Raw genomic sequence first — 14,740 nt, forward strand, 5'->3', positions numbered from 1 at the left:
CCACCTCCCATTTAAAAAAAATAAATAAAAGGATCGCTTGTCAGAGCTTGAGAAAGTGCAGTTTTATTTGACATTTCAATAAGTGGAACACAGCATTACAAATCCATCTAACTTTACTGAAACAATTATTGAAATTCGTACCTTCAGGCCATGTATGTTCCGTTCCCCAGGAGGCTTGCAGGCTGAAACAGTAATTGACTAAATTGTAGAACACATCAGGGCCATTTACAAATTTGCTCAGAATGAATCGTTTAAAAAGAAATGAGGGTGACACCAAAATTAGCAGAGAGAAATGATTGAAAAGTGGCTCCCAAGACCCAAAGTGGGAATTATGAGCCAGGGTTTTAACTTGCAGGAGTGAGCATTTATAAATGCAAAGAGCTTTCTGACACCACCTCATATAAATTCCAATTTCTGCTTAAAACATATAAAAACCAAGTTAACTGAGCTAAAATGATTAGATTCCTTTCATAATTCAAATTTCTGCAATCTGTCCTCATTCTATCACACTGTATATCTGCTATCACTTAAAACTACTTTGAAAAGAGCTAAGGGATTCTTTTGCGGGGGAGGGGGGTGAGAAAAGGATCTTTTAATGCCAAAAAGATTGCTAGAGATTCTACGATGGAACATTCTAGTTTGAATACTACTTTGCACAGTCATAAGCAGTCAAATGTATTAAAATACAGACATATAACTAATTTTATTACATTTCTTACAAATCTTGACATGTGCTAACATTTAGTCCTAGAGATAAGGCAGTATCAGGAAAAAAGAATATTAATTTCCTGACACCATCTTGAGTTACAAGTTAGTACTTTTCTAATTCAGCAAATGCTTCTTCAACAAATGTGTTAAAAATACAAAAGCCTCCTGCCCATGTTATAGACATGAAAACTATAGTCCCCTACAAATTGTATGTTAAGGGGCTGTCAATTTTGATTGATTGTTTGGGGATGGATTAATTTGATTTTTTTTTCTTTTGCCCCTCTCTCAGATGTACATGTCTTTTTCCTGTTTCTGACTACAAGAAATGGAGCCGTTTAATAACAAGAAGATGTGGGTAATGACTGGGTGCAGTGGCTCATGCCTGTAATCCCAGCACTTTGGGAGGCTGAGGTGGGCCGATCATGAGGTCAAGAGATCAAGACCATCCTGGTCAATATGGTGAAACCCCGTCTCTACCTAAAATACAAAAATTAGCTGGGCGTGGTGGTGGGTGCCTGTAATCCCAGCTACTTGGGAGGCTGAGGCAGGAGAACCGTTTGAACCCGGAAGGCGGAGGTTGCAGTGAGCTGAGATCACGCCACTGCACTCCAGCCTGGTGACAGAGTGAGATTCTGTCTCAAAAAAAAAAAAAAAAAAAAAGGAGAAGATATGGGTAATAATTACAAAACACTTCAGTTGCTTTCATTTTGTATATTTCAAATATACTCAAATTTATTACGTTATTTTTCCTAGAAAATATATCTAAACCATAACAAAATGTTTTCACTTGCCTTTCTAAAATACACTAAAATTAAGACTCAAAATCTTCTTTCCTTAAAATGGAAATTAACCTTTTGAACTACAGTCACATGCACTTGATGCCTGGTCCTTGAGGGACCATCAATACTTCCTAAGACAACACTTCAAAATATTTCCACTGAAGTAAGCAGTGCATTCATAAATTTCCTTTAAACAAAGTCGCTAGCCAAGGAATCAGAGACAAACGTCAACTCTTATCTCTAACCTTAACATCTGCCTCACTCCTCAATTGACTTCTCAAACTTTTATAACTAGAGATGTAAAGAGCAGTCAAAAAACCCAGTAACCTCCTATTTCCTAAAGTTATCGGGTCAGGAATTACTGTAAAGCTAGTCAATGTTCACACTTATTAATATTTAACGTATCTTTTAACAATGGAGAGGACTTAGCCATGACCTGGGAGTTACTGTCCAAGGCAACTGTGCTACTTGGAATGAGGAGAACATGTTATTAGACCAGAATTATGGCCAGGCATGGTGGTTCATGCCTTTAATCCCAGCACTTGGAGAGGTGGCAGTGGGAGGACTGCTTGACCTCAGGAGTTTGACACCAGCCTGGGCAACATTGTGATACCCTGTCTCTATTGAAAAATAAAAAAACTTTGCCCAGTGTGGTAGCACATGCCTATAGTCCCAGCTACTCAGGAGCTGAGGCAGGAGAACTGCTTCAGCCTGGGGAGATAAAGGCTGCAGTGAGCACGCACTGCATGCCAGCCTGGGTGATAGAGTGAGACTCTTGTCTCCAAAAAAAAAAAACTAAAACGGAAACAATCATTTTCTCCTATCCTTCCTACTTGTTCAGTCTAAAGATTCTTTTTAAGGTCTGAGGGTCTCTAACCAACTAGGTAGACATAGGAAATATACCCAGTATGTCTACATGTTGATTATGTAAATTTGCATAATTTCACTTATCTACATATGATAAAATGTACATTTGATGTAGATAGGTAGCAAAAAGCAAAAGACTACCAAAAACTAGAAACAATTATACCATAGCATATTTAAAAACTACAGAAATAAAAAGACAGTCTCATATTCTGAAATATTTAAATTTGGCTTAGAAAGACTATGTTTAACAATTTATTGCAGCCTAGTGGGTTTTATGATAAGACTACATGTGACAATGACATCTCATATATTTTCCTCCTTTAAGAATCCTCTCCCCATAATATACTCTTCTCTCCACTCCAAAACAAGCCCTCCAAACTACTCCCATGCACACTCTAATTATATTTTAATATATATGTCTTTCCATTTTAATCACATTATAATTTAAATGAAATTCTTACCCAAAGGGCATAGTAAGCACTTATAATCTGTGTGACTCTGAAGTTACTTAACCTCTCTGAACCTCAATATTCTCATCCATAAATTGGAAACAATAATACCTAATAGGCAGAACTATCAGGAAGATTACAGACGATGACACGTAAAGCAATACTAATGCCTTAACAGAGCAGACATCTAAAAATGGTTGTGATTATCATGGGAAGAAGCATAATGGGATGAACAGTGAGAATGACAGGACTGCTCACAAAATGAAAGAAAACAAACAACCCACAACATTGGAAGTATGTTTCTTTCTTTTTTTTTTTGAGACAGGGTATTGCTCTGTCACTCAGACTGGAGTACAGCGGCACAAACATGGCTCACTGTAGCCTCAACCTCTTGGGCTCAAGCCATCCTCCCACCTCAGCCCACCAAGTAGCTGGGACAACAGGAGTGTGCCACTACATCTGGCTAATTTTTGTATTTTTTGGTACAGACAGGGTTTTGACATGTTGCCCAGGCTGGTCCCAAACTCTTGAGCTCAAGCAATCTGCCTGCCTTAGCTTCCCAAAATGCTGAGATTACAGGCATGAACTACTGTGCCCTGCCTGGAAGTATATTTCTCCAGGATACTGCAACTAGGGTTTTCTATGGCAGAGCTATAATGTCAGTAGAGAAATTAATAGAAATTTTCAGTTTGTAAAATAGTATTCCTTGTGAAGAAAGAATTTTGAAACTTGCCCAAATTCTCCAGTCACTACAAACATTAAGATATAAGCTATCTCCTGGCTGGGCGCGGTGGCTCATACCTGTAATCCCAGCACTCTGGGAGGCCAAGGGATCGGATCACGAGGTCAGAAGATCAAGACCATCCTGGCCAACATGGTGAAACCCTGTCTCTACTAAAAATACAAAAATTAGCTGGGTGTGGTGGCATGAGCCTGTAATCCCAGCTACTCAGAAGGCTGAGGCAGGAGAATCGCTTGAACCAGGGAGTCAGAGGTTGCAGTGAGCCAAGATTGCACCACTGCACTCCAGCCTGGTGGCAGAGCAAGACTCTGTCTCAAACAAACAAAAAAAAATAATTTACATCCTAATCATTGGCCTAATAAACAGAAATAGCAACATTTCTTTCTTTTTTTCTGTTTTGGTGGTTATTCAAGTACAACAGAAGTGGATTAATCACAATCCTTATTTTGAACTATCACTGGCCTTAAATAGCCCAACTGTACTTACTTAGCACTTTAATAAGTTATTAGTAATATACTAAGCACTCCCGATTCTGCTGCCCACACATATGCTAAAAGAGCAATATTATTCTTGAACCCAGATCTTCTTGAGGGTTGGCCAAGCCAGCTGCCTTTGGAGACTTTATCAGTGCAAATAGGAGCCTACTGGTTAATTGAGCCATTCAAACTTCAGAGAGTTACAGGTAATGAAAGTCTAGAATGTTTAATTGGAAAACTCATACCATGATTATTTGTACAGTATCAGTTAACGAAGGTAAGTTTAACTTTTAATTATTTCAATTAAGTTATTTCTAGAAGGGTTACTTAGAGAATTTCCTTATCTGTTCCATTAGTTAGAAAACATGGATTCCAAGTGGGGCAATGTATAACGGGTGAAAGACTTAATGGTTTATATAATTAAACTGTTCTTTTTCACCATTATTCAAATTTTGAGGGAACATTTATACACGGTTGAACAATCATATCTGATACAAGGATAGTACTGCCAAACCTAAAAGGGAAAAAGAAAATTATCTGACCAAGTGATTCACTGAAACTTACTCTCATCAGCTCTTATTTTTGGAGATAATCAAATTTCCATTTGTGAAGAATTTCAACTATTTAGAAAATACCTCCTCAAAAAAACAGACACCAAACATTCCGCCAAAATTTCTCTCCTAACACCTCAGTAAATCTTAGCTTCTGCACTAGCTAAAAGCTTTCTCCTCAATCGCAGCTCTGGCTGCCATCATGAGCCACAGTTTATAAATATCCAGGATTAAAGTTATTCATTTGCCTTGGTTTAGAAACCATGCGGACCCCCAAAGAGTTCTTTAAGCTAATGTAAGCATGTACTTCAAAAACAAAAAACAATCTAGTTAGTTTAATTTACTCTAGTAAATTAGATATTTTATCTGCCATAACTATAATATGGCCTGCAATCCCCATGATAATGAATACTTCTTTTGTTTTTCAAATTAAGAGCTAAACATCATGTTATGTGCATTTAAACCTTTGGAAAACATAACTGTTGATGAAACAGTTTACTGAAATAATCATTGTTGATTAGAATTTGCTCAACATTACCTCTTGGAAATATCTGCAGAGGCTCTATTAACTGTCCATTTACTTGCTGTTCCATTACTGTGGAATAATACTGCAAAGAGATTATAGAAAGAGATTACTCAGTAATGTATGAATACTGGAACAGACACTTAGTGGTTGCTTAATTCACAGTACTTTTGTAAACTGCTGGTATAAACATATCAGCCTTGAGAATACTTTTCCCCTACCGGCACACCAAAATGACTATAGTGAATATTTAGGATTGAAAGTCCAGTATGTTAGCCTTCACCCTGGCATTTATCTTTAAAAGTGTTAAGACTTTATATTAGTATTTAATGTAAATTAAATAATATAAAATATTTGAAAATTATATATATTTAAACAACACATAAAGCATTTTAGTGGAATTTCCCAAATTGCCTCTTGCTCTTTTTCCCTGGATTTTGCAAAGCAAAATGAAGAAACTTCACATTGGGCTTGGACCTACACACCAGTTAATCAAACATTATTCACATTTGTGTATGAAATGCACAGATAATGGAAATCTAAATTACAGAGACTGTGGAAACAGCAAACAAAATATGACCCATCCAAAGATGACAGGATTAACAGGATAAAAAGGTAGCCTAGTTTCAAGCAAACATACCTTTTATGCTTTAGCCTTATAAACACTTTAGTACAGACCAAATTGCACTGTAAAATTCTGCACACAAAAAATAAAGTTCTAAGTGACAAAGCTTTCACACTCCTTAGTAAACACAAATTATTCAGTAGGTTGTACTGTGGTTTGATTACCACTTCTTTCAATATGCTAATTTGTGAGCATATGTCCACCTAACTTGGAGATGGCTTCTGTGCTCTCACATCTTATAATGCTTGACAAATAACAAGTGACGCTCTTGGTGGAAAAATATCCACAATGAAAACTGCTGATTTTATGTTTTGAGGGGCTGTCAAAGAGCAGAACACCCTTTTCATCCTCGCTGTTTCTATATTAAAAACATGTTCATATTATTTAAATACTATATGTTTAGGAAATCTCTCCTTGATTATCATTGTTTCCTGACATTCTTTAAAAGTTTCTTTTTTTAGCAGACATCACATATATCTTCCTATTGCTTTTATGTACATTAAAATTATTACAAGAGCAAGGGGTTTTTTTTTTTTTTTTTCCTCTTGAAAATAAAGGGGAGCTATAAAATTCCACATCATTTTGGGAATCACAAGTTAATACATCTAAGGCTGTTTGCACTAATAACAAATAAAGTGAAGGTGGATATTGGATAGCTATGGACTGATACAAGTATACCCAGCTCTCCAAAGGGTTTCAAACTGTAAAGGAAGTGATTCTCTTCTTCTATGGACATAAAAATTCATATACATACAGCATAAACATATGAAACATACGCTCTGGAATATACTCTAAGGCAAATGTCTTTCAGGAGATTCTGTTCCTTAAAACCACAGAAATACAGCACTCGCCATTACTCAAACAGTGATGACAAGTAAATGAAATATCAATCATGTAGGCTGTCAACCTTTTGGGACAGCAATAACTGTTAACAAGTAGTCTGGAAAAATTGTCCGAAAATGACTTGTCCTCGGCACACAAGTATTTGAGGTTTCCATGGAAAATTAAGATGCCAGTGGCTATTTGGAACATTGCTCAGGTATTCTTTTTAATGGGAAATTTGCCGGTTATTGATCCACAGCATGTACCCCCTTGCTTCTGGAAGGCTGCAAGCAACTTTCCAATCAGTGGCTGTCAAAAAAATTACTGCCTTTTTGTACTGATACAAGACAACAGCAGTGGTTGTGTTCTCCTATAGTTAATGCTTTTCTTTAATTAACTGCTATGTACAATAGGCTAGTAATTTCAGTTACTACTTTGCCATTGTCCTAGAAATCAAGACAAATAAAATATCCTTATGCTTTATCTAACAAGTTAATTATAGAGATGTCTAAAACTGGTGCTTGGGGTCAAGTTTGAAAACAAATAACCTCAAATGTAAAGGGTCAGAACAGGTGCAATGCATTTTTTTTCCTACTATAAAACCTTGCATGCATGAAATTGACCTGTTTTCCAGCTTTATTTATTTACCTCACAGAATAAATAAATAAATAAATATGGTTTTCCTTTCATTTTAAGTCTGTTCCAAATCAACTGGCAAGCTATATACACTTTTATAATCATTGTGAGAATTTTTAACCCATCTATAAACATCTCTCTGTACCACGATTAACAGTCACAGTAATGATGTTGAGTATGCCACTTAACAGTTTCTCTATAGCGAGTAGTTAGGTTGTATTTTTTGTTTTTTATATTTCCTCTAAATCCAAGTGTATTTTCTCCTGCTGTACTACTGCATTTGATCTGTATCTGTATTAATAGAGACGCTTATGTTCTACATAGCAAAGTAATTCACTATCAAGGACATGCTGTAAAGGGAGGTAATCAAACCCACAGTGTGGGCCCTACACAACTGATCCCTGAGAAACAGCCACCAACAAGGCACTAGGCCTAGAAACTCAGGCTACTGCCTATGGAGCATTCCCCATCAGATAAGGATAAAATGCAGGGCCATGCATGGTACCTCCTGGCACAGAGCAGTCCTGACTGGCCACCAGGTCCATGCTACTCAGTGAGATGAGCAAGGCACCTGAAGGAATCAGAGGGCTCAAACTCAGGAGCTTCATCACTAACTGTTGTCTCCAAGCATGTGACCTCCATGACGAAATGCTCACTGTGCCTCATGTTACTCATTTATAAAATCAAGACAGATCTACCCAGCGGATAGCTGTGAGGCTCACATGGGAAAACAAAGACAGCAACTAATAAACTGCAAAACAAATTGGGATTTTCTTTCTTTTTTTTTTTTTTGAGACAGAGTCTTGCTCTGTCACCCAGGCTGGAGTACAGTGGCACAGTCTTGGCTCACTGCAACCTACACCTCCCAGGTTCAAGCTATTCTCCTGCCTCAGCCTCCCAAGTAGCTGGGATTACAGGTGCCCGCCACCATGCCCAGCTAATTTTTGTATTTTTAGTAGGGATGGAGTTTTACTATGTTCGCCAGGTTGGTCTCAAACTCCTGACCTCAGATGATCCACCTGCCTTGGCCTCCCAAAGTGCTGGGATTACAGGCGTGAGCCACCACACACGGGCAGCAAATTGTTTTTAGATCTGAATCTATTAGTGTCATTTCTATATACTCTTCCTTTAAAGGGATTCTCTCCAATTTTGTTCTAAATAGTGATAAAATAAGCAGTAATGACCAAAACCAAAAGAAAAGAAAAAAACAAAGAAACAAACAGCAACGACCAAAAAAACACTCCTAAACCTTGTACACCAAGATACTGAACATAATAGCTTGGATAGAAATGTAACAAAGTAACCTTCATAATATTACTTAAAGTTATCCAAATAACTTCATCTTCAAGTCTATAATCTTATCCTGGCGTTTATTAGCCCTAACACAAAACTCTGCACATAGTAGGTGTTTAATAAATATTTACTGATTCAAATGGGGTTGAATTCTGAGTCTGCCATCATTAACTTGTGTAGCCTTCAGGAAGACATTTAACTTTATTAAACATTAGTTTCCTAATATTTACCCTAATATATAGGGTTACGGTGAGGCTCAAAAATTAAACTGCAGCAATAAAATTAGTGAAGGCACTTGGTAAACTATAATGCATTACTAGTTAAGAAATTTAAAAGTACACCTCCTCATATTGAAACAATATTAAGCAAAGTTTCTATCTTAGAAGTGTTCCAGCACTTAAAAGTGCAGAAATAATTATATAGAGTACGAAATATTGTGTTCAAACTGAATACATCAGCAGCAGTTATAAAAAGTGTTTTCTCCTGTTATCCCTTGCATAATACTGCATAAACATGCAGTAACTGCAGCGATAATCAATAAGTTAACTGGGTAAAAGATTAATCAGTTTTGCAATTGCTAATGGAATCTCCAGTACTAGACTCAGATTAGTTTCAGACTCCTTCTGAGCTGTTCTTCAAAATTCTTAAGCCATTTTAATAAGGATGTGACAAAGTTTAGCATAGTTACCAAAAATCTAATTAATTTGAAACAGAGGGCCAGATTCAACAAGGGGATAACAAGTACAATTTTTTGCTTTGTTTTGTTTGCAAGTTTACTACAGTGTTCATATTTGTTATAAACCTAATTCTAATGCTAATGGCACAATTCAATCAATAATTACATTTTTTTCTTCATGGAAATCTGCCATTTTTTTAAAAAACTTGAGTTCTAAAATAGCACAATTTAAGTTTATAAGGCACATATTTTCTATTAAGAAAGAAGTGGGCGCAGTGGCTTATGCCTGTAATCCCAGCACTTTGGAAGGCCAAGGCAGGCAGATCACCTGAGGTCAGGAGTTCGAGACCAGACTGACCAACATGGTGAAACCCTGTCTCTACTAAAAATACAAAAATTACCTGGGTGTGGTGGTGTGCACCTGTAATCCCAGCTACTCAGGAGGCTGAGATAGGAGAATTGTTTGAACCCAGGAGGCGGAGGTTGCAGTGAGCCAAGAGCATGCCACTGCACTCCAGCCTGGGCGACAAGGCAAGACTCCATCTCAAAAAAAAAAAAAAAAAAAAAAAGAGAGAAAGAAAGAAAAAAAGAAGAGAAAACAGAGACAGAGATAGAGACACAGGGAGAGAACTAACCCTCACTCATTGGACACCTATGTGTGTTAGGCTCAGTACTACATATCTACGTTTATTCACTTAGTTTCTTACAATCCTATCCCATTCTGTAAGTATCATCACCTCTATTTAACAGATGAAGCAAATGGTTTATCAGTAAACCAAAAAACAAAGGAAAAAAGTACTCCTTTCATTCTAGGCCATGCCATGCACTCGGGGCATAAAATGTATATTTATTGCTTACAAGTTAAGAGGTAGGTTATCTCATATTTCTCATACCTCAAAACATTTACCTAAATAGGCAGGGTTACCTGGTAGACTGCTGAGCTGGTGAAGAGTTGTGGCTTCGCTCACACCCTGTGCAGGTTAGGTTATGTCCCCCGATCTTTCAGAGGCTGGCGAAGCAATGTGAAGACATCTGTGCTGATGGGTGACCTCTGGCTCTTTCTTTGGCAACCCCCCTCCCGCCACCCCCTCCACAGGTTTTCCCACCTCTCCTACTACTCCATTCGGTTTCCTGTAAGTGGTTATTACCCCATTCCTCCTTTAAATGCAGGATTTCCCTCCCTGTTTTTCATTAACCTTCTCATTTTACACTCTCCTTGAGTTACTTCAGCCACTTCAAAGGTTTCAACTACCAGAGGAGTCACTGAGACTAACTATGAGCTGATGAATCACAAATCTTTATTTCCAGCCCAGATTTCTCTCCTAAGTTCTGAAACATACCCAGTTGGTTGTGCAGAGCCTCCTCCAATTCAACAGGTCCAAAACTGATTTCCTCTCCTATCTCCTCTCAGACCCTAGTCTTCTGCTGCCTGGGTTTATGGTCTCAGGAAATACCATCACTATGACCCTGTTTCCCAAACCAGAAATCTGGAAGTAATCCAAACCATCTCTTCTCTTCTCCCCCATATTCAATCACTAAATTTTATATTATTTATTTATTTTTTTGAGATGGAGTCTCACTCTGTCGCTCAGGCTGGAGTGCAGTGGCACGATCTCGGCTCACTGCAACCTCCGCCTCCCAGGTTCAAATGATTCTCCTGCCTCAGCCCCCTGAGTAGCTGGGACTACAGGCGCCCACCACCATGCCCAGCTAATTTTTGTATTTTTAGTAGAGATGGGATTTCCCCATGTTGGCCAGGATGGTCTCGATCTCTTGACCTCGTGATTCACTTGCCTCGGCCTCCCAAAGTGCTGGGATTACAGATGTGAGCCACCACACCAGGCCTTATTTTGTTTTTTGAGACAGAGTCTTGCTCTATCACCCAGGCTGGAGTGCAATGGTGCGATCCTGGCTCAATACAACATCCGCCTCCTGGGTTCAAGTGATTCTCCTGCCTCAGCCTCCCGAGTAGCTGATACTACAGGTGCTCCCACCATGCCCAGCTAATTTTTGTATTTTTAGTAGAGATGGGGTTTCACCATGTTGGCCAAGCCGGTCTCAAACTCCTGACCTCACGTGATCCACCCACCTTGGCCTCCCAAAGTGCTGGGATTACAGGCGTGTACCACCATGCTGGGCCTACTAAATTTTATTATCTTGACATCCTCCCCACTTCTCAAATCTGTTAACTTCTCATCAGTCCTGTGACCACCATTGTCTTTCACAGGGAACAGGCCCCTAAGTGGCTTCCAAGCTTTATAATTTCTCTACCCCAAGCCACTCTTGAGAAATACTGTTATCAGAAAGGGATCCTTATCCATACCCCAAGAGAGGGTTCTTGGATGTCATACAAGAAAGAATTTGGGGTGATTCTACAAAGTAAAGTGAAAGCAAGTTTATTAAGAAAGTAAAGGAATAAAAGAATGGCTTCACCAATAAATCCAGAGCCGGGTGTTCCCAAAAGTAAGAGGAGGAGCACTAGATAACAAAGCAAAAAACCATATGGAGAAGATGCGCTGCACTACAAGGGCTGGTGACACAGGATTGTTCATCTTTGTGTGACTACTGTCTTCCACAAGAAGATATTATTATTTAAAGATATTATCTTTAAAGCAAAACTTAGAATGCTTTTGTTCTTAAGATATCAGGATATCAGGACATTTCCTGGGTCTGTTAAGTCCTGAGTCTGTTTGGTAAACGCTATTAACCTGTTCCCTTAACTCTTAAACACCCTGTAACTAAGAATGCCTGACTTCCAGCAGGTCTCAGCCTCATTTTACCCAGTTTCTATTCAAGATGGAGTCTGATATGGTTTGGATTTGTGTCCCCGCCCACAAATCTCATGTCGAATTGGAGCAGGGGTCCAGTGAGAGATTACTGGATCATGGGGGTGGATTTCCCCCTAGTTGTTCTCATGATAGTGAGTGAATTCTCACGAGATCTGATGGTTTAAAAGTGTGTGGCAACTCACCCACCCGCTACCCAACTGTCTCTCCTGCCACCCTGTGAAGACGGCACTTGCTTCCCCTTTGTCTTCTGCCATGATTGTAAGTTTCCTGAGGCCTCCCCAGCCATGCAGAACTGTGTCAATTAAACCTCTTTTCTTTATAAATTACCCAGTCTCAAATAGCTCTTATTTATAGTAATGTTGTCAGAGGCATTCGAAGCAGAGCAACTCCATCTTGAGTGAGGGCTAGGAAAAATGAGGCTGGGACTTGCTGGGCTACATTCCCAGGAAGTTAGGTATTCCGAGGCTCTAGATGTTTATGATGAAGGGAACAGATTGATAACGTTTACTAAACACGCCCAGATTCAGGAATGTCCTGATATCCTAATATCTCGAGAACAGAAGCATTCCTAATTTTGCTTTAAACATAATAATATCAGACCAGGCGCGGTGGCTCACATCTGTAATCCCAGCACTTTGGCAGGCCGAGGCAGGCGGATCACAAGGTCAGGAGATCGAGACCAGCCTGGCCAATATGGTGAAACCCTGTCTCTACTAAAAATACAAAACTTAGTTGGGCATGATGGCAGGTGCCTGTAGTCCCAGGTACTCAGGAGGTTGAGGCAAGAGAATCGCTTGAACTTGGAAGGTGAGTTTGCAGTGAGCCGACATCGCACCACTACACTCCAGCCTAGGCAACAGAGCAAGACTCTGTCTCAAAAAAAAAAAAAAAAAAAGATATCAATTCTTGCAAAATATAGTAATTAAGAAAATGAATCCTTTATCACAAACCCTTGTAGCAGAGCACATCTCCCCATGATCCTTTTTTATCCTATACATAAACAAACATCATACCTAGGGTGGGCACATTCATCCTCCTACTTTCAGGAATGTCCTACTCTGTCTATGCAGTGAGTAGCTATTCTTTCACCACTTTACTTTCTTAATAAACTTGCTTTCACTTTGCACTGTGGACTCACCCTGAATTCTTTCTTGCACAAGATCCAAGAACCCTCTCTTCGGGTCTGGATTGGGACACCTTTCCGGTAACAGTATGAAAACAGACTAATACAGAGTTGCTGTGGCTCAAATGCCTCTGACAATACAAGATATGATCATGTCACTTCCCTGTTCCCTCAAGCTAAGGCCCTCCATGGTCTAACCCACCTTCCTCCCAGCCTCATCTCCCACCCTCTTCCCCGTCACTGTCCATACAGACTGAATCACAGGCAGCTCCTCCTGATTCACCAGGCATTCTTTAAATACACTGTTCTTTCTGCCCCAAACACCCTTCCTAGTCCCCTTGTCCTAACTTACCCCACCTGGACACCGGCCCTCTTCAGGAAGCCTTCTTGGTCCCCAAAGCTAGATTAGACACTTCTTGTGCTCATGGAGCACCTAATGCTGAGGTGTATTATTATCATTTATCACTCCGCTTGGTAATTATGAGTTTCCTTGATTTCTCCCACTGAATTCTGTTTCCTTTTTTGTTAATCTCCCTGACTGGACCATGAGCTCCTAGAGGGCATGAACTGTATGCTCACTGCACCCCCACCACCTTGCATAGCACTTGGCCAGAGAACTGCTATCCAATAAACATTTGCTGCATGAAAAAACTGATTGGATGAATGAGGAAACAAACCAGCGACTGAGTGACCTCAGGCTCCAGCTCTCTATGGACTAGCTGTGTGACCTCAAGAAAGGCACACAATTGTTTATGCCTCTGTACCCTCTGCTGTAAAAATGGGGGAAAAAGCCTGCCTTGCTCGTCTTATAAAGATGTTAAGAAGATCAAAATTAAAGGAGCTGGTATATGGGAAACCTTCTTAAAAAGTACCTGAAAAAAAATCTTGAAATAGGAAATGGTGCCTTGAATCTCTCATTTCCAAGTAAGAGTACATAGAAGAAAAACGTTCATAACAATAGGGTGACACAGAAACCACAAAACAAGGCCACTGAGATATCTGGACAAAGTACAGTGGTAGAATTTAACTAACTGGTTTATGGAGATTGAGTCAGTATCCCCTCCCTTCCCCTCAATTACTGCAGTACTATAAATAATAAAGTAAAATGGGTATTGTGGGGAACACTGTTTCTCTTTTGGAAGTGCAACAAGGGCAGGAACCATGCCTTGTATATTTTATTTCCTCTTATGCCAGAGGTATTAACCTGGGATCTATATGGGCTTTAGGAGATCCTTGAAGCTGGTGAAACACTGCATTATGTGAATTTTCTGGGGTAAAAAAATAAACAACTTCCCACAGATTTTCAAAAAGGACTATGCCTTTAAAAACTTGAGAAATCACTGCCATATAATGCCTAGCACATTATAGACACTGCACAAATGTTTACAGGAAGAATCCAGAGAGGAACTGATATAGACATAGTAATGACTCTCATTGGTCATACCTTCTAATTTATTCAGCAGCAAGTCTCACGTACAGAGGAAACACCAGGCCTATTTATTACTCTTCCATACATTTATAACAGGACGGTTTCTCAAATCTCTCCTTAGCATGCCTAACAGACAACATAATTGGTACAGTATTTCACTTATAAGGAATACTCATGCTGTCTTTTTCACACTAATGATAAGATTTTCAGATTCCTGTTGTCAATACTGCAAGCATATCCTATTATATGTAG

The 14,740-nt window shown here is 39.2% G+C and overlaps 1 protein-coding gene across 10 annotated transcripts in view; it reads right to left on the reverse strand.

The window, feature by feature from the left end:
- LOC105488046 (mitogen-activated protein kinase kinase 5) overlaps positions 1 to 14,740 on the reverse strand; it is a 262,603-nt gene that overhangs the window by 220,076 nt on the left and 27,787 nt on the right. For all 10 annotated transcript variants that reach the window (XM_011751800.3, XM_011751772.3, XM_011751745.3 and 7 more), the window contains exons 4-5: positions 5,111 to 5,180; positions 142 to 182 (exon numbers count right to left, since the gene is read on the reverse strand). In XM_011751800.3, the coding sequence (XP_011750102.1) occupies positions 142 to 182; positions 5,111 to 5,180 (111 nt within the window). The remainder of the gene's footprint in view (positions 1 to 141; positions 183 to 5,110; positions 5,181 to 14,740) is intronic.

Source organism: Macaca nemestrina, chromosome 7 (assembly GCF_043159975.1).
Source record: "Macaca nemestrina isolate mMacNem1 chromosome 7, mMacNem.hap1, whole genome shotgun sequence".
Lineage (NCBI taxonomy): Eukaryota > Metazoa > Chordata > Mammalia > Primates > Cercopithecidae > Macaca > Macaca nemestrina.